The 27,517-nt window shown below is 40.2% G+C and overlaps 1 protein-coding gene and 1 long non-coding RNA gene across 4 annotated transcripts in view; both read right to left on the minus strand.

The window, feature by feature from the left end:
* The window catches only part of GFRA1 (GDNF family receptor alpha 1), a 130,751-nt gene extending 114,340 nt beyond the window's left edge, over positions 1-16,411 (minus strand). Inside the window, exons 1-3 of one of the 2 annotated variants that reach the window (XM_069020111.1) lie at positions 15,972-16,411; positions 14,582-14,884; positions 13,291-13,374 (exon numbers count right to left, since the gene is read on the minus strand). In XM_069020111.1, coding sequence (XP_068876212.1) covers positions 13,291-13,374; positions 14,582-14,884; positions 15,972-16,011 — 427 coding nt within the window. In that variant the 5' untranslated portion in view covers positions 16,012-16,411. The remainder of the gene's footprint in view (positions 1-13,290; positions 13,375-14,581; positions 14,885-15,971) is intronic. The other variant, XM_069020112.1, reaches the window with a different exon arrangement.
* Positions 16,412-19,214: 2,803 nt separating this feature from the next.
* LOC138112871 (uncharacterized) overlaps positions 19,215-27,517 on the minus strand; it is a 45,735-nt gene continuing 37,432 nt past the window's right edge. The window contains exon 3 of one of the 2 annotated variants that reach the window (XR_011151885.1): positions 19,215-20,017. This is a non-coding gene — a long non-coding RNA (uncharacterized lncRNA). Of the gene's footprint in view, positions 20,018-24,808; positions 25,164-27,517 lie in introns of those variants that run through there. The other variant, XR_011151886.1, reaches the window with a different exon arrangement.

The raw sequence follows: 27,517 nt of genomic DNA on the forward strand, positions 1-27,517 counted from the left end.
GGACACTCGAATGGGCTCCCAGGGCAGTGCTCACAGCACCAAGCCTGGCAGAAAAAGAATTATTTGGACAACACTTTTGGGCACACAGTGTGACACTTGGTGTGTCCTGTGCAGGGATTGGAGTTGGGCTTAATGACCCCTGTGGGTCCCTTCCAACTCAGGAGATTCTGTGACTCTGATACCACATCCTGGAAAAGGAGTGTTTGAATTCAATTTCAAGCTCATGTCAGAAAGGAACTGTACAGGAGAGAAAAAGCTCAAGTCTTAAGTTTCCTGACCTCCAAGTGCTTGTGAATACCAAATATACATTAGTTCTGCTTTTACATTTATTATGAAAAAAGCTGGAGTCCTGTCAGCACCTATTCACTCAAGTCTTAAAACAAGTAAGAATAAAACAGTCAAGAGAATGAACTCAGCTGCATCCTCTGCAAACTTCACAGCTTCTTATGCTGGTGCTGGATGCAAAGAGAAACAACCTGGGTGTTATAACGTGAAATAGACAAACATTGACAATTAAATTCATTTGACAATTAAAATGAGCATGATCTTCCACAGCAAATACCAGTACACCCCCCACCTTTCAGGTGAACTCAATCATTTCAAACAAATCTGGAGTGCTTCAAACCATATGAAAGAAATGTGAACAGCAGGAGTCCCCCAGTGGTAAAAATACCTCAAAGAAACCTTTTCTTCCTCCCAAATGCCTACTGTACAACACTTTGGGCAGCTAGCCAAACCCTTGTCTCTAAGTAGCTGTAGAGTGATTTAGGGATGTATTTTAATACTTTCACGACTCTAAAAATCAACAAAATAATACATTTATTGCACCTTAATAATACACATCTGAGAAGTTAACACTGTTAAAAAAACCATTCCAGCTTTCCAGTTGTAGTATAATAAATCATTCCAAATATGCACAGTAATTTCTAGAACTTTAATAAAATACTTTGCTGCTATTGGATCATTTCACACAACAGAAAGTCATTACCCAGAATTAGATGACTGCACTCAGCTACAATCTGGGAAAAAGCTGATTTGTAAAGTAATACTCTGAAATACCAAGGTTTTCTGAGTTTGAACATTTTTCAAATATTAGAAATACCTTCAAAATTCTGAAAGTCACGAGGAAGGATAAGTGCTAAACCTTAATTCTCTTTGACATGCTCCTTGAGAGTCTGATCTTGTTCAACATGTAGCATTTGTGCTTAGGAACATTATGAATTGTCACCCTAAGCTATTGGCAACACTCTTTGCCACAGAAGTACAAGCTGCTCAGGAGACAGAAGAGCCATCTATCCATTACAAGCACTTTGCACATCTCCCATTCTGACAGCTGCAGTGGGAAGCGGCTCTCCTTACCACAGTCCAGGTCCAGAATTATTTATTGTATTTCTCAGGCTGGCTAAAGACAGGAACTAGTCACTTTGAGCATTCTACACGCCTGAATATTGACTCTTACAATGCAGTCCTTCAATTAGCAGGCCTTACTGCTCAAGTGGAGCTAACTATTGGCTCTATTTTTTTCTTTTTACAACAGAATAATTTGTTCTGTAACTCGCAAATTACATTTCTCTTCACAGTCTACACTAGATATTGCATACTGCCTGCATTACAGAAATCTGTGATTTTTTTTCAGAAGATATTACTAAAAATAGCTCTAGAGAAAACACTGCCATTTATGAAATCAAATACTTCTGCCTCCTGTTCATGTCCTAAGTACTTATTGATTATCTTTTACGTATGATTTTAATTTTATTATGTCTGTGTAAGATTAAACACATATTTTAAACACTGAGTTCATTTAAAATAATTATTAAAATCAGTATATACAGTTGCAATGCTACAAACATGACTTTGAAAGGCAAAATAGAATAAGGTTTCCTGTTTTCTTAGCCTAGCAGAGTGTTGATATTGAGAAGATTATGGTGACATTTTCCTCTTTAAGGCAGGACCAAAAGTTTGCAACATTTAAATCCTCGACTTACCGCAACAGGGAAGTAGATAACTTCTTTTTTAATAATCTCAGGGATTTATAAGCTTACTTGCAATTAGCATAAATGAAAGCTGCTATCAGACTGTATAATTATTGCCTAGCAGTGCACTACCTAAGCCCTAAAAATGACAGCTCCACGAGTGCACCCATTCTCTGCCCACTTAAGTGAGTGATTTAAAGCAGGTAGGAGCAGTGCAGAGTGGCTGCTTGCTGTGGTGTCACAACAAGACACCTGCTTTCAGGAATATCCCTGAAATGTCTGGGATACCCAAATACCAACACATTTTCAATAAGTGAAAAATAAAGCTCAAACATCACAACTATTCACCGTTTATGGCTGTGGCTATGCCATTAACGATGTCTTTAATATATTGACAACCTCACCTTGGAGTCAGCAGTTCTAACACAGCCCGAGAGGGTAATGACTGAAAATACTTCCACAGCTGCACAGGGAGCTACACAGAACAAGCTGGGGTGAAAGGGGCATGTTCAGGGAGAGGGAACTGAGCTACAGAAACCACTTTTATAATTGGCACCTTTGCTGGTACCTCCTTGCAAGGAGGGGAAGGGCTGAGCAGGGAATGAAAAATGAACTACTTTCCCTTTTCCAGGGCTCCCTGAGCCTGTCTCCAGCAGCAGGGTGCCCTGCTCTGCTCTGCCAGACTGGACATGTAGGACTGAGAACTCCAGTTTGCAGAGAGCTAAAGCATTTGGTACCATTTTTCTTCAAATAGGATAATTCTAAATTTATTCTCATTTATGCTTTTGAATCTTCCCACTGCTCTCAGAGAAAGGTCAAGGGCATGCAGATAAGATATTTTTAGCTATACAGCAGAAATGTATTAAAAAACTAAATGAAGCTCCAAGTCGGATTCAAATAGTTCTTTATTTACCAAATTCAAAAACATTGTAGGCCTTTCTCCCTAAACATTAACACTGCTAGAGTTAATAAATTTACTTTCTACCCAACCCAAAAAGAGCTATCTAGGTATTTTTAAAATGTGCAAAAATTTAAAAAACACCCAAACACATCACCAAACACTGTGTTCAACAATTCTCACACCAGTTTATAGACAAGACTTGTACATTAACACACCACATTTCTTTGCAAGTCTGCTTTAATTTTCTGTTGCAAAGGTGGGATGTTTGGCAGGGGAAAGAGACATCTCACACATCAGCAGCCTTGGGGAATGTCTGCTTAGAAACACAGACAGTTTGACCTCTCAGAGGATCAAATCAGTTTACTTCATGAGGTCATGAGTGTTACCAACCATTGCAAGTTTGTGTCTCTATTTCACTGTTTAGGAGAATAAAATTAAGTAATAGATCATGAGAGAAAGAACTGACACAGTTTCTCAGTCTATATGGGCTGATTTTAAAGCTCTAATTTTCATGACTTTTCTTATGAGACTACTATAGGCAGTTCTTATCCATGCAATCCTTTAAAGGAATCTGACAAGCAAATTCATCAATTTCTAATAGAATTTCAAATACAGCCAACACCTCACTGTCTTCAATCATGTCTTGTTTCATAACTGTGTATGTGGAGAAAAGACATGTCTGTCTGGGGCCTAATGGATAATATGATGTACATTCCCGTGGCAATAGAAAATGAACAACAATAAAAATTATAATTTACTTTTCTGTCAGGTGCTGATCCTGTAGGTGTGAAGGAAAGCAAGTAAAGCTGCAGGGACTGGGTTTTGATCTGGTATTGTATTTAAATATTTTGTAGTTGAGATTTAATTGCATCTAATCTGCTCAATAAAATCATCTTCACTGTTATTAATATCCCAGACTTGTGTTATTATATAATCCTAACCTATTTTTTATACAGACATTTTAATCTGCTGCTTAAGCATTCATTAATGCAAAGCCACTGCTGTACAGAATACATTCCACTCTATTTGCAAGAGGCAAGAATTCTTTGGAACTACTACCAAATGCTAGTGGTTGCCTTACTTAACTTTGTTTATGGCCATATGACAACAAACATCAGCAAAATTTAATCATTAATCCTAAAAATATTCCATCTGGAAAAGAAAATGACACTACGAAGTGCAGTGTCATTTGTAAACACAATGTGCTATCATCCAAACAGTCAAATGCAATGTATGTGTTCATATATAATAGCTTTTGGATGGCTCCTTTCTTTCCTGTTTCATTTCTAAATCTGAATAAATAATCTGCACTCCAACTAACCTAAACGAATGAGTTATTTCCCATTTCGAGAATCCTGAGATGCTCAATTATCTCACACAACTGCCAGCCATCAACTGTACTTAATTGCCTGTATGTTTCAAGTCCACTGCATGTTTATTTATATCACTTGCATGACACACTAGATGTTTTATGAGACTAGAATAAGATGAGATATGTCACAGTCTAATGCTTAGGGATATGACAGGAACTGTATTTGCTTTTTTTAATCATAATTTTTCAAGGAAATCTAAGTAAATTAAATATTAGTCTCTATCTTCTCCACACCCTGCAGCTCCCAGTGATTTCTTCACCCATAGGTCATACTTGAACAAATCTGACAGAGGAATGAATATGAAGTTCTTACAAATTTTATGAAAAACCACAGTTTTAGACCCAAGTAGACCTGACAAGGCAGGCATGCCTCTGTCTCTGAGCCACTCCAAGAGGGAGTGGGGACCCACAGTCCTTCAGCACAGGTCTAGCACCCAGCCAGCTGCAGCACCTGCTGCCCCACAGACCAGAGGCGTGGGACAGAACTAAGGACCAGGGAAGGGACAAAGGAGCACATGGAGAGGTCACTGCACAGGGAGACAGGAACTCTGTGCAAAGAGTGGGGGCATCCAGGGGATGAAGGACTAAGGTAGGTCTCAGGCTTTGTTAGCTCCATCAGTCAGGAACAATTCCTTTTATTAAGCAAACCACGTCTCAAACTCTTTACAGGGTGGGTGAGAGAATAACTAGGAAAATGCTGAGAACAGCTAAGTTTAACACAAGTTTGCAGCAACACAGAAGGTGTTGCTTCACCAGAAGTCCTGGATGAGGGAGGACAGGGAGGCATTGGGGGAATGAAGAATGGGAGAGAAGGGTGCAAAGCAAAGACATCAGACAGGAGAGCGAAGACAAGCGTGTCACAAAAGGAATGGGAAAAACTGCAACCAGATTTCTGAGGAGCAGCAGAAGTGGAAAGCAGAGCCACTCTGTGCTGCAGTGACAGAGACAGAAACCCCTGAAGTCCTGCAGCTGGAGGGGATTTGGTGGGGGAGTTACACAGAGAGGAGAGCTGACAATCAAAGAAGGGAAGGCAGTTTTTGGAAAAGGTACATCAAGGCAGGAATGAGCTGGGATTCTCAGCTCAGGGAAGCAGCAGTGGTAAGCACAAGCCTGACTGCCAGAGCTAAACACAAAACACACCTGCATTGGGGTGGAGGCTGTGGGACTGCAGGAAGAATCCTTGTGCTGTCTCCAGTGGAGGAGAAACAAGGAAACAGCCATTTCTGGGCTTGCTGAACTGAGCTTTAGCACCGAATTTAGGGTGCAGAATTTAAAAGGAAAAGCATGGAAGTTTTCAACATTTCTGAACCTTGTCAGCTGCATGACAAAATGTTAATGGGAAGATGCATTTTATGGACATCAGACAGTGATAAAATCATATAACCACTGAATGCTGAAATTCATCTTTATTTATGGATTTCTACTCAAATTGTTTGATACCTTCAAGTCTCTTTACAACCTATCATTTCTGCAAATTTCTATGCAGAAAGAGCTATCTCTGTGCCATTACTTTGTGTCATGCCTCTCTCACATTAAATTTCAAGCTGAGTGCAGATTGTACAGGACAATAGCCTGACACTTACAAAAATTGTCAAAGCATCATAGTAACTGAAGAATTGTTCCAAAAATAACTTAATTGTCGTAATGCTCTAACTATACTGACAGCATTATTGATGCACTAGTTTCATCCATGGAAAATGCAAGAATATAAAAATACTACCAAAAATAATATAAATTACAGAATTACATTTCATGAACAAAACCAGGCACATTTCTTAAAAATCAAAGCTGTAAACACATTCCTTTCTAAGGTTAAAACAATGTTAAAACATCTTAAAATAACAAATGTTGGATACTTATCACAAGTAAGTATCTGCCTTGCAATCCAGAAATCATTATTTCTTTTCATCACACACAAGCCTTTTACTCTTAGCGTTTTTAACATTCTGTCAACTCCTGACAGATAGCACTGGCTTCTCCAAGACTGTCAAAGTTATCCCTGAGAGTCAAACAGAAATAGGGTTATAAAAAAAAAAAAAAAGTTTAAAAATATCTGAAAATGTAAAGAGCCAGGGTGCAAAATGCCTGCCATAAACTGTACCTTGCTGTGCCATCAAGAGACAGTAAATTGCAGGATGCTGTTCTTTTGGTTTCACCAGGGAAAACAGCTTTAGAAAAGGCATTTCGGAAGCCCTGCAAGGAAGGCTGCCATGGAAATCTGCCTGCTCAACGCAGTCCTCTCTTCCACCCTCACACCAACCTTTAGCACTGAACCAGTGACAACAGAGTGGTCACCACATGAACCACAGGGCTTCTGTTCACTCTCACTACATCACGCCTCCAGCTGCTCCATCAGCAGACTCAGTGTGTCCCACCCCTCACCCCTGAGACACTGCAGGTTGTAGATACTTGAGAAAACAGGGAACCCAGCCAGTTCTGTGTGTCTGAGGTGCCCAGCAGCCTGTGCCTGTTCCTGCTCACCACATCACTGGAATGGTGGTGTCTCTCCCAACAGTTAACCTGATTCTGCTTCCCTCCTCAGGAGAGAGCTAATCTCTCCTCAGAATCCCACCAACACCACTGGCAGTACCTCTGTGCTTTGCTCCTCCCTCAGAGAAACTCAAGTGGCACTTAAGCAAATCAAAAAGCTTCCCTGTAATGGGAAGCAAGAATACAGTTTGCTGCCCAAAAGTGTATATACATATTTGTTCATTTAATATCTGACCCACCACACCCTAAGTGAGGCTTTCCTGCAAAGATACAGATTAAGGGATGGCAGTTCCATTCTCCAAAGATGTTACTCCAGAAAATATGTGGTTCACTGAATATATCTAACAAAGTACCTGGTCATGCTTGTTCAACCAGCTGTATCCCAACACTTTCCTCCGAGGCTTCAGGAAAATACTGCCCAACTCTTGAGTTTCCTTCAAGACTTCTAACTGCTCTCTCTTACTACTCTTGGCATTAAGGGAAAGGCTGAATATTCACGCATAAATGCTTTGTTGCATCATTGGGTGCCTCCTCCTTCCACGGAACAGATTTCATCTTGTTTCTCATGTTGAAACGGGTTGGCAAAGCCCGTCTAGACTACTGGGACAAGCAGAAACACTACATCTGCTCAAAGCTGTGCATTTTAAATACCTGAGGAACAAAGACCTTTTCTTCTGTTTTACTGCTCTTCAAAGAAATTAGCAAAAAGGTTCCAGTAACCTTACCAAGGAAAGCAACATGGACTAAACTGGGAATATTTACATATTTCTATTTTCAAGGCCTGTTCATGATCCTGCTGAAGGTAAAGTGCACAGGCGCTGCCATTACAGGCCAATCAGTTACTTCAGCAAGGTACTTAATTCCCCTCTCATAATCAGATCTAGCTTCAAGAAATGCAGAAAACAGGATGCTCAAAGAGCTCCTGCAAGCCAACAGTCACCAAAGTGATTTTCTTTTGTGTGAAGTCCAATCTGATTATAAAAATGCAGAAGTGGAAATCGGTAACTGGTATCTATGCACCCTCAATAACTTGTTATCTGCCTAGTTGTCTCTCCAAGGAAAATCTGCACCCAGAAATGTCAAAGAACACAAACATTGTACATGCTTAGATTTGTTTTTGTCAAACTTTTTTCATTTTGTTAAATGCAGCTAAAATAGATGCCTGGTTTGTCTGTTTTTTTTTTCTTGTAACAGGACACAAATTCTCACTGGGGAAAAATAGAGTTAGTCTGGATTTGTGTAAAACCAGTATTAAATATTGGTTCAAGGGGTATTATTTTAATGCACTACTTTATAAAGAAAAATATAGTTGTGTGTGTGACAATCTAATGTAGGCTTAATATACAAAGTTTTTACTTTTCTGTTATCAAAAGGTTCAACCTCACATCAGAAAACCAGAACTAAGCCCAAAAAAAAATTACAAGAGGAAACAGAATACATCATAATCAAATAAGATGATTTTGATGTGTTATGCTTACTTCAGTGGGAAGAGAATCAGATTGCAAGACTCCTATTAACCTAACAAGATCTGGTTTATTGTTTATGAACTCGGGTGTACATACAAGGTAACTAATATGAAGTATCTCAGTTTTTTTTAACTAAGCAGCAACAATATGGAGGTTTAAGACCTAATAAAAGCATTGCTAAGTGTCAAGAGAAATCAACATTTTTAATATTTTTAAAATTAGGTGGCCTTTGTAGAAAAGTGGCATCTCAAATAATCTTACAGAAATTTCATGAAAAGACATAGTGTTAAATTAGAAAAATACATGGCATTTGAAATGCACGCAGATTTAGGAACAGAAACAGGGTTAGAGGCCTCGGGCAATAGGAATTGGAGATGTCATACAGTATTAATTCATGGGAGAAGCCACTAATTCACATGCCACAAACCCCAAAAGGAAAAAGCAGTGAATGCCTTGGCTAGGAGAGAGATTCTAACTTAGCTTTCTGATAAACAATCTAAAAAATGCCATACATGGATTCTACAAATGAAAAGTCATTTACCAGGTAGGAAAAAAAGAAGTAAATAATAATTAAAGTGTCAGGGAACTGCTACCCAGAACACAGCTCTTACATCAGATCAAGAATTACAAAACTGAATAGGGAAACACTCCATTCTTGATTAAAAGAATTTTGGGGTTATGAAGGTTTGGGGGAAATTAATCACTATGACACAGCTTGTTCTAATTCTACAGCTCCTCTTTACAAAATAGCAGGAAGAGAAAGTATGAGGAGAAGACAAGGGTATTTCTCTGAATCCTGGGAATTCGGATTGAAAAGCCCCAACCTTCCTCCCCCACCTTTGCTGATGGCAACTTTCCCAAGGAAACATCTGCAGTTCATTCTCAGTGATGTCTCTACCCCACCCCTGAGAAGAAAAATGTAACAGAGAGGAGGCAAATAGTGGCCATCAATACTCAGACCAGGTTTTATGCTGGGGAGAGGGGACTATTCCCTTATAAAAGTCTGTCACATCCTCAATAGAGTGTTTTGCACATTGGATTCATACTTTCCCTGCAATCGACTGAGTGATTTGTGAATAAATTATACAAGATGCCTAAAAGACTTCGAAAAACTCCAAGGAAGGTGGGAAAACTACTGATCAACCTCCTCTCCTTCTGAGCAATGGAGAGATCCTAGAGGGAGACCCAGAGCATCCTCATACATCTGACAGAAAGAGTGTAATAGCCACCAGCACACACACACTCCTGAGACTCCAGCGCTGACGAATTTTACAGTCTCAACTTTTTACATACAGTAAAAAGCCACCTTACTTTTTTTTTCTGTTTGCATTTACAGCTTAGTCAGTGTGCAAATCAAACCTTGTAACTTCATGTGCTGTGTTCTAACGTGGAATGATACACTCCAGCAAGAAACCCAACATGCTGTGCTGTCTACTGAGTTCTTGGTTTTAATTTAGAAGTTTACCGTAATATAAAGTATCCCCATTTCTAAATATAAGCTTTCACATACCTTCTATGACAGAAGATGCCCAGACTTTTTAGATCAGGCAGCCTCTAATGAGAACAGCAGAATCAGAGAAGAGTCCCTTTGACACACAATCATACAAGCCATTTTCTTTCTCACTTGTTAACAATGCACAAGGCACTTTGCAAAAACAATTGACTACACTAAGAAGAAATACTGGCAAAATAATTAATTTCTACCAGTCCTGTGTTTTACCAACTAGAAACAAGGCCTAACTAGCAGCATGTAACCAACCAATTCTCCACAGATGAACAGCAAAACCTCCACATTTTAACAACTGTTCTGATTTATGTAGCCTGTTCTTTTAAGATTATTTCTGAACATAATGGATGTAAAAGAAAGAAGATTCACAAAGCTAACGAGGACATAATAAGCCTATGAACAACTAGGCAACTTAGAAGTGAATCCATGGGAGGAGAGCATTTTGTCACCCTAAATGCATTGATCTAAATAGCCAACTCTTTCTAACACTGAGTTTTCTACTTACACCACTTCACAGATGTGGCTTAAGGCATTTTATTCAGATCTGGTGGCTCTCCCTTTTGTGTTGAAATGAGAGACATTTCAGAAACACCACTTTCTTAAGTATTTCTACAGGTATGTGCAGCTACATTTTCTATGCAGGATATTTTCTTACAATGTGCCCAAGATGACCACTACACTGTATCAGCTAATACCAAAACAATAACATTATCTTCCAGTTGCAAGGCTCAATGTCAAATAAATTACAAATGAAGGAGGCAAACAGTTCTCCAGATAGTAAAAAGCCACAGATAGCTTTAAGAAGTTACTAATTCAAGCATGTTTCCTTAATGTAGTGTGAAACTCACTTCTGAAATCTAATCAACAGATTTTGCATTTACTGTAGTTGTGATAGAAGTCAATGGCCTTAAAATGTTTTCACCTCTCTAAAATTGTAAATGTTCAAGCAAAAATGTCTGTTTAAGCAAAATCTTTACATCATAATAACTAAACCAAATCTGTTACCCTCTAAAACACACAAATCTTCAACAATTTGAAGAGCTGATTAACAGGAAGAAATTCACACCCTTGAGGCAGAAGCACCACATCTGACACAGTAGTTATAAAGAAAACTCAAACCTAGATATGCCCAAAACAAAAAACAAGACAGCCCAGTCTTTCAACTGGGAAGACTCAAACTTAGTAACGGGTTTAGCAATATATTCCTGACTTTTTTTCTAAATCAACACATTGATGCTTGAATTAGAGAGACTGCAGCCTCCTGTCTCCATAGGGGAAGCAATTTTGAACATCTATCAGAATAGAATTACATCAACTTTAACTGGTTTTAAAAGCTGTCCTTCGTTTGTCAGGCTTATGTAGACTACAAAACACTTATCTGACACAAAACAGTCATCTCAGCCAATGACTTCTCCTTTTACATACCACAGAAGAGAAGTACTGTGATTATTTTATACTATTTAAAATAAAGACAAAAGGTGGCAAGAACATTCTACTTGATATATACCAAGTCCCACAGTACCACAGAATGGGCTTTGTGATATGAAAGGGTTAATTGCTGATTTTAATTACACACAGGTAACTTTAATGGGAGTGAACAATGCAGCAACATTTATAAATACAATGTCCACATTAGCAGAACACCAGTTACAAAACACCTGCCAATGCTACTTGAACAGGGATTGTTCTGTTTGTTCATTTTACTCAGATTTTACCAAGTTCTGTTGTATTTGCAGAGCTCTGCAAAAAACCTGTAAGACTGAGGAGCTTTAAAGAATACAGCATGCAATAGTAACCATGACAATAAGAAAAATGCTTTTGCTAATCTTTCTCTTTCAGCTGACAGTACTTTCAAATACTGGTGTTTTTCCACTGGATGACAACTTCTGTTTGTTGCTCACTGTGAATTCTAGGCCTCCCAGCCTTGTAAGCCTGAAATTTTTGACCAAGGGAGCAGCAATTTGGGGTGCAAATTCTCACAGAATGAGACCTAACTGTGGTAGGATGGACACCTGTTGGCAACTACGTCTTACTTCATTGTCGCACAGAACAGGCACATGAAAATTACATCTTTAAGGTAATTATTCTGCAAGTAAATGGGGAATCTAAAAAAAATAACAGAAAGGCAGAAAGCAGATTGGGTATTTCTCTGCAGATCATAAAACTGCTGAGGTAGGTTAGAATTTGGCCCCAGGCAGGCTGATCATAAACTTCAAGAAAACAGCCTGGAACTCCTCTGCACTGATTTTGTCTTGGTTTTATATTAAGTTGGAGCTTTAAGCAATAAAAAATAATAGAAATAAAGATTCTTCAGAGATTTATCTTTGCTCTCTACTATCTCTCCAACAGGCTTGCTCACCAAATAAGACAATGCTTTCAAAAGATGTATGGCATAAGGATCTGAAGTCACACACTGAAAAGTGACTAAAGGGATGATTTTCAAAGGCATTAAGACACCTAAAGATGCATTAAGCACTTAGAATTTTCAAAACTGCCTGGGCATCTAACGCCTATTAAATCACTTAGTCCTTTCTGAAAATCCCAACGGGCAGTTATCTACATTTTATGTGTCTATATGCCTTTGAAAATCTGTACCATTAAATACTTAACAATCTAAGTCCCCCTGGCTTTTAATGGGACTTTGAGTCCCAGAAAGTGTAAGTACAGCTAAAAATTGGTCAAGCCACTCTCTCTGGTCTTTCTTTTTTTTTTTTTCTTTCTTTTAAAGAGGTACCTCCTAATGCTTATCCAGAACCTGTCAGTTAAGTACAGCTCCAGCACTGTCCAACTTACACACTGTACCATGCACAGCTGATTTGTTTTATGGAGCTAAAGAAATAGAAGACCAGAATACAGACTTCATCCTCAAAAAAGACTTTCTAAAACTCCTAAAAAGAAATTAAATTCCAATCTGTAACACCAGTGAATGCCCCCCAAAACCGTATTTTCAATAAATATGATCCCAAATGAGTATAATTTAGGCTGATAAAGAACAAACATCGTTGTTTAATCGCCAAGCAACTTATTCAAAATACCACAAAAAAGTTCTGAAAGGCAGCCACACAGGAACAAGAAAAAAGGAAAGGAGGTGGAAGAAAAAGGAGGAAGAAAGTTTTGAACAGGCCCTTTAAAAAGGCAGCAGTTCCAGAAAAGAAGACAAGCCTTAATTCTGAATTTTCTTTTTTTACAGAACTGTATGAAACTATAAAGCATTCCCTTATGCAAACATTTGAAAGATAGATCTTCTGATCTTCTGTAAAGTCAATAGGAGGTAACTTGCACTGACCAAATTCCCAAAAAGGAACTGATTTGTAAATTGGGAACACAGGGAATCAGATTGCCACCTACAGGAAAATTTAGCATTTATTGTCAAGAATGACTCAAAAAGAATACAAATTGCCATCCTGCCAAGCACTCTTTCACTTCAAAACCAATTAGTCTTTTCTTTTGTGCAACTATATCATGAGCTTCCTAAATTCAGGAAGCCATTATAATTTCTTTTTATTTATGAGTACTGCTTGAAAGTTCCATAATTCAATTATAAAATCATGTGTCAGTTAAAGAATTTTAAGTCTGCTTACCTGATACAATTGGTGCTAGCCTGAATATGTCTGATAGTCTGCTGTTAACTGGCTCATAAGGGGAATCTTCAAGCAAGTCATTTCCTAAGGACAAAAAATATTCGGATTTTTTTCTTATACAAGAATTCGGGGTAAAATTTTTTGTTTACTTTTACTTAGTGAAATGTACTTCCCTTAAATCCATTTTAAAAGTTTATATGGCTACTTCTTCTCTAAGAATTAGCTATAGAAACACCTAAAGGAGCTAATTGTTTGTCCCTGTCACTGATCTTTTCTCTCCTTCCTCCTTGGGTAAGGTCATAATTTGCAGACAGCCTGTGACATCACAGGGACTGTCCCTTCTCATGCCAGCGGGAGAGAAGTTGTAGCAAGGATGTTCCTCTACATTCACCATTAACAGCAGAGCTCTTTTCCAGAGAAGCTCAGCTAACAGCCAAAAACTAGCATCTTTGGTATAAAACACTTCTAACAAGATGATATTGGAAGAGAAGCTTTTTATGATGCAGAAAATGTCTATTATTACAGTTAGCAAAAATTTATGTCTGGACTCATTAACACATATGGATATGTGGGATTGTTTCCCTTATTGCAGAAGCAACTAAATAAAAAAAAAAGCACATTGAAGTGAAGGACTGCACCTTCAACTCCAGGGCCACAGCAAAACAGGGCTAAAAATGCTGTCTCATATGAGGACCTGATTATTCCCAGCAGACTAAGGGAAATTTGCCTTATGAATATGAGTAACAGAGGAGTCCTGAGTCAATCACTGTCATATCCCTTCTAACTGGCACATCTACATGCTCTAGGACCCATAAACTTTGGGGTTTTTTATGCCTCAGCATGTCCAGGGAATACTGCTACTAAATACAGGAAAGGAAAAAATAAACTTTTACTTAAAACAATCTCCTCTTCATATTACATTTAACTTTCACCAAAAAAACTAAGAAACTAGTCCCAGTGTCCTGTGGTCTTGTTAGGTGAGTCCTAATTAAGGAGTTCTAATATTATTAAGAAAATGTCTCCAAATTACTGTTTTTGTGGCTCGTGCACATGCTAGTGCCCTTATTTTTTGACAGTGGTTTAGAAAGGTCAGCTGGGTCCCCTGGAGGAAACTCTCACTGTCCATTTCCCAGCCCAGGACCGGAGCCGCAGCTGCGCTGGGGGCGGATGGAGGCTCCTCGGGCGGCAGCTGACGAGCACAATGAGAGCTGCGGGGTCAGAGCCCGGCTGGGGCTCGGGGGCAGTCGCAAACCCGCACCCTGCACTGGGGGTTCTGCGCTTCGCCACGTACCCTGCAAGCTCTGGTACATGCTCCAGTAAATGCGCAGGCAGTTCTTCTCCTTCTTCATGCCCCTCTTGCAGCGGCAGTTGTACAGGGATTTCTGCTTGAGAGCTTCCATGGCGCTTCTGCATTCGTCCTTCGCCTCCAGGCCCGTGGTCCGGCTGAAGTTGCTCTCTTTGCCGGCTACACACTGCCTCAGTGTCCTGAATTTAGTACTACAGCTCTGCTCCTTCAGACACTGATCGCTGGCTTTCACGCAGTCCAGGCGGTCCCCTCCAGGCAGCCCGCTCACTTCTGCAGACAAAAGTACATCTATGGAGAGGAGACACAAACCAACACACGCTCTTTGAGGGAGGAGGGTGGGTTTAACCCGAGCTCCAGAGAAGCATCTGGGAAGCACGGGGCACCTCCTCACGCAGCACATGTAGCCGACCCCAGGAGCAGCACCTTGCAAACCTCCTGGCTTCATGGTACACCTTAGGAAAAAGCACACAGGGTTTCCATGGGCTTAGGTCCACTTTCGGGGGAGTCCAAGGAAACAGTATTTTTTAACCCTGATGGCTGATTTATGAGGAAACACAAAAAGGAAAGAAAACCCAGAGGGGTTAATGTGCCTGACAAAATAAGTATTTGTTATTCCATAGATCCATTTTGGTGAAACAAATCAGCGTTCCATTCCAGATTTTAACTGAGGGGTTAAATATTCAGCCTCACTTTCCACAAGAGCTTTGCTGTTATTTCACTTACATCCAGGAAAAACCCGCTCAGGGAGATAAGTATCCTCACTGATTGATATTAGCCTGTCTTTGCGTCAGTCACTTTTTAAAGGCTGTACATATTTTTGCTTATTCTATATGTATAAAGGTAGAATTTGTTACTTCCCCCCCTCCCCATCTCTCTCCACGTATGATGCTTTTGCAGGAGAACAAAGCAAATTGCATTAACTCTCTCCTCTCCATCGTGCCCCCGTCATGCTCCCTCAGACACATGCGGATGGAAATGCAAACCTCTCCTGTGGAAAGGAAACCAGTTTGGGCTGCAAACCACTACAAGTCGGGCACGCTGCCAGGTTCAGGTGAAGATGTAATCCTTCAGCTGGCTCTTGTCATCCCCCACCCTCCCCAGACAGCCTTATTTTATTTAAATGAAAAGTTTCCCTGTAACTTGCGAGGACCCAATTTAATAAGAGCTAGACAGGCAAGTACCGAAGTCTGCAACCTCACAAAGCTTTAAACGTAGACCGGGCTAACTGATGTGAGGCAGAGCCATAAAAACTACTGGAAACTTCACTGTTCTCCCTAAACAATAGACTGACAACCATCAGGCTCCCAGTCCCATAAACCCTATGCTCTGCTTTATGAAGCGATGTGCAGACCGAAATCAGGCACCAGCAACTTACCCACTAAGGGCAAAGCGAAGTACAAGAGAACGAGAAACATCTTGCTGTCTTCGGATGGTTTCCCCAAACGACTTGATGTGTCACAACAAAGATGATCAGCATGCAGATATTCCAACACCGCCGAGGTCCAAAGGCTCCAAGTTCAGATCCATTGAATTCAAGGGGGGAAAAAAAAACACCAAGCAAAAAAAAAAAAAAACCACAACCCCCTCTCCTCTTCACCGCTACCACCACCGGCGGCAGGAGCAGCGACGCAAACGCTGAGCTTTTCCTTTAGATTTCAGGTCTGAGCAACCTGCAGGCACAAGCACTGACTCCAGTGCGGGAGCGAGAGGCGCACGCACGGGTATATGTGTGTGTGTGTCTGTGTGTGAGCGTGTGCGAGTGAGCGAGCGGCAGCGGGGCAGGAGCGCCGGTCGCCTCCTTGGGTGGGCAGCGCCTGTTCCCAGGGAGGGACCGAGAGCGCACGGGGGGCGGGAGGGGGGTGCACACACGAGACCCGCAGCGCCCGCCCGCCCCCGGACCCGCAGCCGGGGCCAGCCGCTGGCAGCCCCGAGCCACGGCTTCCCGAGCCCCCGGGGCAGTTCGCTTCTTCCACCCTCCCGACCGCAACTTTATTGACGCGCCGGGGCCGGGGCGGTGCGCGGGGCCGCGCAGGCTGCGCGGAGCGTTGCCGCCGGGGCGGAGCGGGGGTGGCCGCGCGTGCGGCGCTGCCGGCAGCCAAAGTTTGCCAGGGAAAACTGGGACGGGCGGGAGGCGCGGCCGCTCCGGTTCCGCCGAGCGGAGAGCAGCGGAGCGGAGCCCCGGGAGCGGCCCCGTTGCTCGGCGGGAGCGGTTCCGACCGGGCGCCGGCGGCAGCCGGGCGAGCCGGGGAGAGGCGGCGGCCCCGCGGGGCTGCCCCGCTCCGCGCCCTCCCTCCGCGGGGCTCGGCGGCCGCGGCCTCCCCCTGCCGGCCCCGCCGCCCGCGGGGGAAGCCCGGGGCGTCCCTCTGCGACCCCAGGGCGGCGGGAGCACCGCCCGTTTTTCTCCGCAGCCTCCGTGGGGCGGGCGGGCCCCGCGCCCGCGGAGCCGGGAGCCGCATCCCTGCAGTGCGCGGTGCGGTCCAGCCCTCGGCCGGGGCCGAGCGCAGTGTATCGGCTTCCACTTGGCTCCTGAATAAACAAAGCGAACATATGTCCCATATTCGTGACAGATGGTTCAAACAGAGAACTATTTAGTGGTTTTCCCACAGTTGCTACTACGTACCGCTCCCCCGAAACCCAACAAAATGCAATTAGCCTAAAATAGCGTCAGCTTCCAGATTTCCTTGTCTTCATATGTGGAAAATTCTGTTCAGGTGGTTTTGTGTTCTGGCTGCAACCGAATGTGTTGTTTTGGGTTTATTTTTTTCTATTTTTCAAAGTCAGTATATATGTTCCTTGGCAGTTTTGTCAGCAAGCTATTTGGCCCATTTGACTTCAGGAATTTGCTTCTCCTTGCAATAAATTTTGCATAAAGGAGTTTGCCTTGCTTCATGAGATAGGAGATTATCCGGCTGGCCACTTTTAGAGCAAAAACTGGATGGCAGATGGAGCTAAACTGTTGTAAGGTACTTCAAAACACTTATTTAAAAGCTTAGCATATGCCAGGATATACAGAGAGTACAACATTCATAGAACCCAAATGGAAAGGGCTTATTTTTGTTTGGTTTGTTGTACGGGGTTTTTTTTCCCTGTCTTGCCACTTTTTCTTAACAGACAGATTTGCATTTCTACCCAAAAAAACCCCCAAAACCCATGACACACAACAAAAATAAAACTAAACAAAACCCAAAAAAACCCTTGTGCAAAGTACTGGTTCTCTCAGTGAAATTGTAATATTGATATGAAGTTGCAACTGATTAAGTCATAAGTTTGGTGTTTTGGTTGTTTAATGTGAAGAGGCATTTACTATGATATGGTTACTAAGTCTATTATCTGCTGCACGTCCAAGGATGTAATGGAGAAACAAAGACAATGACCAGATTTCTGGAGTGTTTCATGATAATTAGAAGGTGCTACATTGGTGATAGCATTGACGATTCAAGACAGCTTCAGCTTTTTGAATAGCTGGTATTTAATGAAACAAGTTGGTCTTCCAAACACTTCAATAGAAATTGAACTGGGTGATACAGAGAGATGATTATTTCTTCACTGGTAATTTTGACATCATTATGACACACCATAAGCTCAGTATAGAAGTTATCTGTGTATCTAACACGAAGGCAGCATAATTCTCCTGTCATTTAGAAGCCTAAGTCAAGAATAGCTACAACATTCACAGCAGAGGATAGCAACTGAAAATCAGGCTGAAATCTCAGCCACTTTTTACAAAACCATTCATGTATTGATGTCCTGAATGCATACATACACACAAGTTATTTGGCATATAAAAAAGCAACACATTGCAAATCTCTGCATTAATAACTACTTTCACTGTTACAAAACACAGCTTTTGTGGGGTGTTTACTGTTACAGCAAAACTGAAATTACATTTTAAGTGTTAAACGTTGAACAAAATGTCGCTGACAGTTCAGAAATAAGAAAACAGCTGGAAAACGTTCATTCAAAAATTCTGAATACTATCTAAACACTCCTCTTGCCAGTATTTTGACTCATCTCTGGAAAAATACCACCCAAGGTGAAAAAAGGTTAAAAGGTTTTAATGGGAAAAAAGTTTAAAATGCAACCATGTTTGAGAAACAAGATCTAAGAAGAAAGTCCATGCTACATACAGTTGCTCAGAATATCCAACTGCTACACACTCTTTACCAGGACAATAGGTGGGAGAAAGCCTCTTAAAAATCACAAGGACATTTGTTCCACAGCAGAAACTACTTTTTTTTTCTTCTTTTTTTCTTTCAGAGATGGAATTATTTATAATTTTTTGTTGCAGCCAAAATCCCATAAGCCACTCTGTCGCTGGAGTCACAATCCTCTGGGTCTTTGCACAGTGCTTTCCAACTGCCTTTTACCTGCCCTGGGGTAAAACTAAGTCACTGAATGTTTTGCTGCTGATTTCAGTCAAACCAAGGTCTGCCTTACAATTTGTATCTGTCAATCACTCAACTCATGAGTCTCTTCAGACAAATGAAGAATAAAAGAATAAGCCATACGGAAATTAATGCAAATATTTTAAAGATACTTAAGCTTTTAAAATATTCTGCTGGTTGAGTTTTATAGAAAACTTTCAAAAAAATTAATGTAACATATATAAAGTTCAGCTGGTAAAGACAAACACTTCATTAGAGGAAGGATGACAACACAATCACCACTGGATTATTGTTTAAAGGCCACTACAGTATAAATAATGTGGAAGGCAGAACCAAGTACTTCAAGCTACTTGCTGCCAGTATTAACTTCCAGTACTTCAGTCTTTATCTAGCTGTAATTACTAGTTTTTCTAGTTGGAAGCTGTTACACAATAGCAGGTTTTCTTTCACTGAAAACTTTTCACAAGGAAAAGGCAAAGTAATGGGGATAGTGGAGTTATTTGATACTAAAATTTCAGTGAAATCAGCTCTTGGAACCCTTTTCTTTCCAAGGAGGTTGAGGTAAGTGTAACCCCTTGCACTGGGCAGTTTTAAGCTTCCTGTCACCTTGCAGCCTGGGCCCAAATGCTCTGAATGCAGCAACAGCATCGAGCAACAGCAGCTTGTATCTATCCAGGCCATCTGCTCCTGGAGGCCAGGCATACACAGTGAGCAAAAGCAGAACAGGAACTTTGCTGCCTTCAGTTCTACTGATGTCCTTCTGCCTTCTCCTTTGCATGTAAAGTAATGACAGCAAACTCTCAGGAGGTGTCATGTGCAGAGACGCCTCCTGCAAAGGCAGTGGATGTTGCTTTGCAGCCAGTTCCACTTGCAAGGGCTGCGGTGTTGGAGCACTGTGTTAGGTTTGTCTGGCTGGCAGTGGTTCAGATGCCAGTGAGCAGACAAGAAGGCTGAATTAATCCATTGCCTGGCCCAGGGTTAGTCTGCAGATTCCCTTTGCCATCTCTGCCACAGACCTCCTTTTAAAGACTGAACCCTGCAAGAAAATATTGAAGTTGGAGCTGCTGAGCCCAGGGAACATTACACAGTTATTATCTGCAGTGCCGCTAGGTATGTGAAGAGAAAGTATGCTGAGAATAAGAACAGTGCCATGAACTTTAAATACAATTCTTAGGGGAGTGAAGAGGTGAAGCAAAGCTAAAGCTAAACTAATGAGTCATATCTAGCAGGTGGGGGAGAGCAAGCAAGTGATGGGAAAAAGTCGGTATACCATGGGAGCACAAAAAGTAGTGTTTACACAAGAGGCTTTCTTCAATAATGAGAAAGGGAGAATAGAGAAGTGAGAGAATTACTAGGGACTGGGGAAACAGCCTGAACTGCATTTTTTGTCTTATATTTATCTGCTTACCATGAAGTCAAAGTGCCTTTTGGTGGGAATAAGGCAAGAAGGATTTGCTCAAGGCATTAAAGTTTTGTAAAGGGCAGATTAAATAACAGTGCTCCAAAAATCAATTTTGAGGGGCTTATGAAGCCTTGAATGGGCTTTTGGAGCACAAAAGCAAGATTGAGTTTTTACTGAACCCGTCATTTATTTCGGTTTAGAGCTTTCAGTAAGTATCAGAAAAAACATAAAACAAAAGCAAAATAAGCAATGAGTATTCACACAGCAATCAAATAAAAAAACACGTGGAAGTGCAATCCAGATTACTAAGTGACTTGATTGAAAAGTATAAGAAAAGAAAGTCACTGTGTCATCCCTGCCACCCCCCACCCCCTCTCCCTGTGCTTTAATCAGACTGGTAGTGAATTCCCACAGCTCTTCTTGGCCAGGAAGTTTTTCCTAAACTCATGTGTCCCTGTCCTCACCAGAGGTTGTGCTGATATAGTATCAAGCCAGCTGGAAAGAGGGGGAAAAAAAAAAAAAGGAAGAAAAATGAAGTGACAAAATTCAGTAGAATAGATACAGAAACACCAAGTGTGCAATGCAATTCAGAGTTTGTAGTTAAGAAACACAATATACTGGTTACCCCTAAAAACATGAAAATGCTGATGGAACTGCAGCTACTTGTGAAGTTCAGTATCTTATAGAAATGATTCTGTTTAAGTAGTTATATTAAGGCACAGACTGTGATGTTTGTCCAAACTGGTAAGGAAAGGGTTGTTAGGAGAGGCCAATCCTTGGATCCCTGGATCTGGGGCTTTTTACTTTAAAAATTGGGTAACACTTCCCCCTAGCTGTTGGTAGGGACAGTGCAGGCTAACGTGGGAAGGGATTCCTGCCGCCGCAGAAAACAGGGAGCAGAATTCCATGGCAATAGAGGATCCAGCAGCACAGAGACTCGATGTGGCGCAGTTAGGTAAAAGTATAAAAGATGACCAAAAACTGAAATATCGTCTATTAAGTAGTAGTAATTCAGGTGCTCAGGGAATTTGGAACAATACAATTCAGATGCTACAACAGCATCCTTTGAAAGTTCAGCCTCCAGATCACTTGCTCTGAGCACGGTGCTTATAATGCCAGGGTTATGGGTTCGACCTCTGTATGGACCATTCACTTAAGAGCTGACTTAATGATCCCTCTGGGTCCCTTCCAATTCAGAATATTCTGTGTAATTCTGTGAAATACACCAGCAGCATCAACCTTCAGCATCCCCTGAGCATTAGCAACCAATGTGATCCAGCCAAGGCCACAGTTTGGTTTGCTAACTTGAAATCTTCCTTTTATGTTCAAAATTTCAGTGATTTCCAGCAGCTTGGTCTTGAGTATTCCATTTGATCCTGAACCATAGGACAGGAAACCCTACCTTATACTACATAAAATATGTTTACATTAATGAGCCTCCTCATTTTTTCAGAGAAACTAGAGGTAGAAAATTACTTACTCCAGTTGTCTATTCTGTAAGAATATAGCATCCACACTGCTTTACAACATAGCTTCGTGAGCATTTCAGAACATTGAAATCATATTCTAGAGCAGCATCTGAGAAAATCCATGTTAAAATGAGAATGTTGGTATCTTGTATTTGCATACTGCTTCACTTACATGTAGATTCATTTCCCTCCTATTTTTAATTGAAAGTGATAAAAATTCTGTGTATAGAATGGTGTTTAAAGGTGGTGAGATTCTCTGTTCAAACATGCACAGCTCTAGTGATGGGTATTCAGCTTTCACTGCTCATGCTACACCGGATACACACACATTTACAGAGCAAAGCATACTAAATCATGGAGGAACATTTTGCTTTCGCTTACTGTACATATCTTCTTCTAAATTGTGGGACCTAATCTGCCCTGACACCTGCCCTGTGTAGGGAAGTCAAAAAAGATGTATGGAGGTTAAAGTCATTTTAGAATTTAGTGACCAAAGGCAAAATTATCATCTTGGATTTTCAAAGCCGTATTTTCTGTACATTTGCTAGAATAGCCCTGACGAGTGAAATAAATTTTTCTCCTGATGGTATCACCAAAATTGTAATTTTATTGGAAGTTTCTGAAAAGGTTAGTGACTCTGTCAGTGTTAATTTCTACAATCTCTGTTTCATCAGTCTTCCTCTGAGGTAAGAAATTTTGGGTACAGAATGTCGCAAGATATTTATATTGGAGGTGAAAGGATATCAAGGGAAAATGGAAGTGGAAGAAACGAGTGTTGTGAATGCCTTGAGAAACCAAAACTGATTATTCTCAGATATCTCTAATCGGCTGCATGTTGCAGAATCTCTATGAAAGGTGCAGCAATATTGGGGGTTTATTGTTTGCTTTGTGGGTTTTTTTTTTGTGGGGAGGGTGTGAGGTTTTGTGCCTTGTTGGGATTTAAGGAGGGATTGTGTGGTTTGGTGAGTTGCTTTTTTTGTTTGGCTTGTGGTGGATTTTTTTTTTTTTTAATTTGGGGTGGTTGGGGAGAGGTATTTGTTGGTTTGTTTACACAATTTTCAGAATAGCTGAAAAAACTACAGAAAAAAATGAACAAACAGATCAGGATTTGAACTCAGAGGTTTAGTCAAAAAAGGTGTTCAATGGGATGAAAAGACAATATCTCTTGAGTCACCAACAATGTCTCATTTATTAACACATTGGGTTTTTTTAATACAGTTTAGGAAGAACCTTATGATGAGATAATTCTTCTTTAATCCAATTGACTATCAGCTGGAAACAGTGTTGAAAATCAAGACCTGTTTGTTCTATTAAAATACCCCATAATCCCATTACTTGGCTTCTCTGCTGCTACTGTAGAATTCTGATGGAGCAGTGCACACACAAAAGCAGTGAACTTGACTGGGCACAGTTCAGTGTCAGCCAGACTCCCAACTGATGGTATTTGCAGTTTCTTGCCTTTTCTTTGAGTGTTCATGACATCAACTACAGCTCTGTCTGTCCAAGAACTTTTCCTGGTTTAATCATGTGATGCACAGTTAAATCTACAGCACTTGCTTTAGAGGGATGGAGTTACCTGCTGGCAACACCAGTAAAGAAAGCTTTTTTGCATGTCTGCATCCATCGTACAGTTTTAATGGCAGGCATAATTCATGTGAAAAATAACAATGCAGACTTCTAAACGTGATCCTGAAAATCATTATCATGTAACAGTGTTCTGAATACCCAGGAGTAAACTGTGTCCTAAATTGGGAGTAAAAGTAACCACGTGTGAAGGGCTTCACACTCCACCTGTCCCTCTGTGAGGGATGTGGATGTGGAATTACCATTTTCTCCACACCAAAGCCATCCCTGAGGAACATTTCTAAAGGCCATACTTTTGAACTCAGCAATGGCTGCAGACATGAGCAGTTGAGCTGTATAACTTATTTTATAAATGGCAAAAAGACTAGGAATATTCAGCCCCAAGTAAGGGAAAGAAGTAAGTTTCTGATGAACTTGTTTTCATAGGAATTTCTGAGTTATTAATTTATGAAAGAAGAAAAAACTGTTTGCAGACAAAATGTTAAGATAAAATGTAAATACAGTAAATTTAAAGCTGTAACAAATTACCTATACACTCACAGTGTGACCCCTCCAAGTTTCTGACTTGTTTAATTATCCAGTAGAACACTATTTATAACAAAATAATGCAGACTTGTTTAAACATGTACAATGATGGCACCTTGCCAGAATGAAATGTAAGCATGATGTTCACAGAATCTCAAAAATCCAAAGCAATAGCGATTAATATCACGGTTTCTGAAGTTGATTACATTCTAATCTTTATGACTGGAGCTAGTCAGAGTTTTTTTCTTTTTCTTTCTTAAATTCTTTTAGTTCTAACAATATTTTCAATCTTGAAAAAATTTTAAGGTAATAGGTGTCACTATCTGCAAGTTCCACATCATCATCAAAACAATGGCATTTCCTGTGATTTTTGAATTTGCCCTTTTTTTGCAGAGCTTCAATAAACATCCAGTTAATATTGCAAATATCAAAATTATATTCTTTCTTTAATTTAAAAGAATATTATTTAGCACATTTATGTGCTTTGTGAGACTTGTCCATACCCACTTTTAATCTACTATAAACAGACTGAATTAAAGTGATATGCCAACCCTAAAGTACAAATAGCACAAATTTCAAAATTATTGATTTCTGACAGTGCTTGTAGGCATTAAGCAATGCTTTTTCAGACATCTAAAATAGTTCACTTCGGCACAGAGACACTGTATTGAAGAAAAGCTGAAAATGTACTGACTGCCCAGTCAGTATTAATTTAAAATTGAGGTTTAGATTTTGCTAAAAGTGAAAAAAAAAAATTAACTTAAATTTTAAAACTCCTTTTATCCCTTGGGATACTCGTCTTCCTCAACCCAAATCACCATATTCTTACCATATTTCAAGGCCTCAATCCAACACTTTTGCAGAAAAACCCAGTATCTTGGTGATTAAAATGAGCAGTGAAATACTGTACTGGCCATACAAATACCTTGGCAATTAGACATAGTAGAATTAACTTTCCATCTTGTAGGTGGACTTCCAAATTCAGCCCTGACTGGGTTTCCAACAGGGAGCTTTAAAGAAGGTGACCAAACACTTTGCTCCTCCATCTGAGGTGATCTGTGGGACATGTACAGCGTACAAGCAAGAGCACAAGAAGGTAAGTGATTTCCTGCCAGCAGAGCCTGGTGTCTGCTTAGCAGCAGGACTTTTTTGATATGAGGAAATGAAGGCTTGAAAGCTCTGATGTATGTATCACAATTTTCCTGTGGAATAAAAGGAAAATAAATGTTTGATGACAATAGCTTAGACAAGAACAGTAGAGGCTGGGGCACGTAGGAGAGGAGTATTATGGTATCTGAAAAGCTAAAATGACATTGCCTTCAAAAATCCTGTGTTTCTAACCAACAAGCCAGCTTAAAATGACCATTCCAGTTTTGGCTGGGTAGAGTTAGTAGCTGATACAGTACTGAGTTTGGATTTACGATGAGAATAACATTTATAACACACTGATATTTAGTTGTTTAGTTGTTGCTGAGCAGTGCTTACACCATACAAGGACTTTTTTTCTCTACCCCATCAGCAAGGAGGCTGGATGTTGGAACCCTGGATTCTGAGAATTTCAGCCTTTCAGTGCTGAGAGGCAGTGATCCTCAGAAACACACTGTAATCAATCCAAAACCCTGGGAGAAGTTTCCTAAATTGTGTGATAACGCTGAGGTTGTTGCTGTGTAATTAAAAGTTATGTCGCTGGGTGAAATATGTAGAAATGTAGAAAATTAGGTTTAGAACATATAGGTAAGAATAGGTAACAATATGGAGGATTTGGGGTGTGGATGTGTGTCTTCTTTCTCATTCTTCACAAACCTGAATGTTCTATCATTGGGCCAAAAGTTCCACACTGCAGAACATGAAAAGCTAGTATTTGGATGGTAAGTTAAAATATATTATTTAGCATGTCATAATTGGTTAGTTTAGACTTTAAAAAGCTTGGAAGAGTAAAACTGATGGCCGTTTTCCACCCTTTCAACAAAGAGGCACTCTCTGTGCAGCTGTGTTACTGATAATATATAATAAACAGCTAAGTCCCAACAAGAATACTCAATCTCCTGCATCTCAATTCAAATTCTGAGTTAAAAGAACTCGAGATGAAAAAGTAAAAGAAGAAAAAGTAATAGCTGGGGGTGCACAAGAAGCTGGGAGGGTCAGCCAGGACAGCTGACCCCAACTGACCACAGGGACATTCTACAGCAGGGGTCATCATGCTCAACATATAAATTTGGGGGAAAGCTGACTGGGGACAGCTGCTCAGGAACAGGCTGGGCAGCATTCTGTCAGTGGCAAGCAATTGTTTTTCATTGACATCATGGGTTTTTTGGGGGGTTTATTTCTCCCTTTTTGTTATTTTCCTTTTAATTCCGATTTATTATTCTGATTTTAATTATTAAACTGTTCTTATCTCAACCCACATGTTTTCTTACTTTTACCTTTCTGATTCTGTCATCCCACTGAGGCAAGCTGTGTGGTGCTTAGTTGCTGGCTGGAGTTAAACCACAACAATGACTCAACAGAAAGTTTTCAGCTTAAATTTAATCACACAATTTATTAGGTGGAAAAAAAGCTATTTTCAACTGGATTTATTAATCAAGGATGGTAAAAAGAGTTTAGCTTTATTTTACTGCTGTTCCAGATGGTACTCAAACAGGACTGAGAAGTGTGGGAGAAACCATTCTCTATGAGGGATTTGAATTTAGAAAGTTCTGTATTCCAGGCAGTTGCCAACTATTTTTTACAAGGTTCCATGGCTTGTAACCCTGGACTCCTCAGACACAACGGTATGAAGAACAAAGGAAAACTAATTTGGTGATTTTGCTGTTTGCATCACCAGCAGACAGCTAAGCATTTGCTTAATTCAAAGTAAATTGCACAAGAGGATTTTTGAGGACTGGCAGATTTAGAGACATAAATATTCTATAGATGTCTCAGGCCACCTCTTCCCTGAAAGGCAACTTATCTTTCAGTGAAGACTTATGTATAATAGTAATATAGATAAAATATTTTTATATGATTTTTTATGATTTGTCTTAAAAGATAATTTATCAAAACAAGGCACAAAAAAGCCAGATACAGACTAGATTTGACCTGACTTATGAATCTGCTATTTTCTTTGAAAGGAAGTATAAAGAGAGGGACAGACTGAGTAGCAGTAGATTACACTGTCATTTAGTAACCAAAAAAAAACCCTCTCAAACTTCAGCTTCCTGGATTGCAAGGCATAAACCTCATCTCAGAACTTACAGCACTGTATAGGTTATGAAAAATAAACTGCAAAATTTCAAAGTACACTTATTCAGAATTCAAGAAGCAATACAGAGATGCACCACATATCTTGTTTTCATTAGTAGCAAGAAAGATGTCAACTCAACCACTAAAAGCATTGATATGAAAGTCAATAATTCACACTGAATTACTCAGTAGATTTTTTATACAATTACAGCCTGTGTGGCCTCCAGTTTGAGGATCCATAATTGTGTATAAAGCAATCTTTAGAATTAAATATTATAAATACAGTAAATTTACACCCCATCTGATTGTATCCACTTAACTATGACAGGTGAGT

The sequence above is a fragment of the Aphelocoma coerulescens genome, chromosome 6, assembly GCF_041296385.1.
Source record: "Aphelocoma coerulescens isolate FSJ_1873_10779 chromosome 6, UR_Acoe_1.0, whole genome shotgun sequence".
Classification (NCBI taxonomy): Eukaryota; Metazoa; Chordata; class Aves; order Passeriformes; family Corvidae; genus Aphelocoma; species Aphelocoma coerulescens.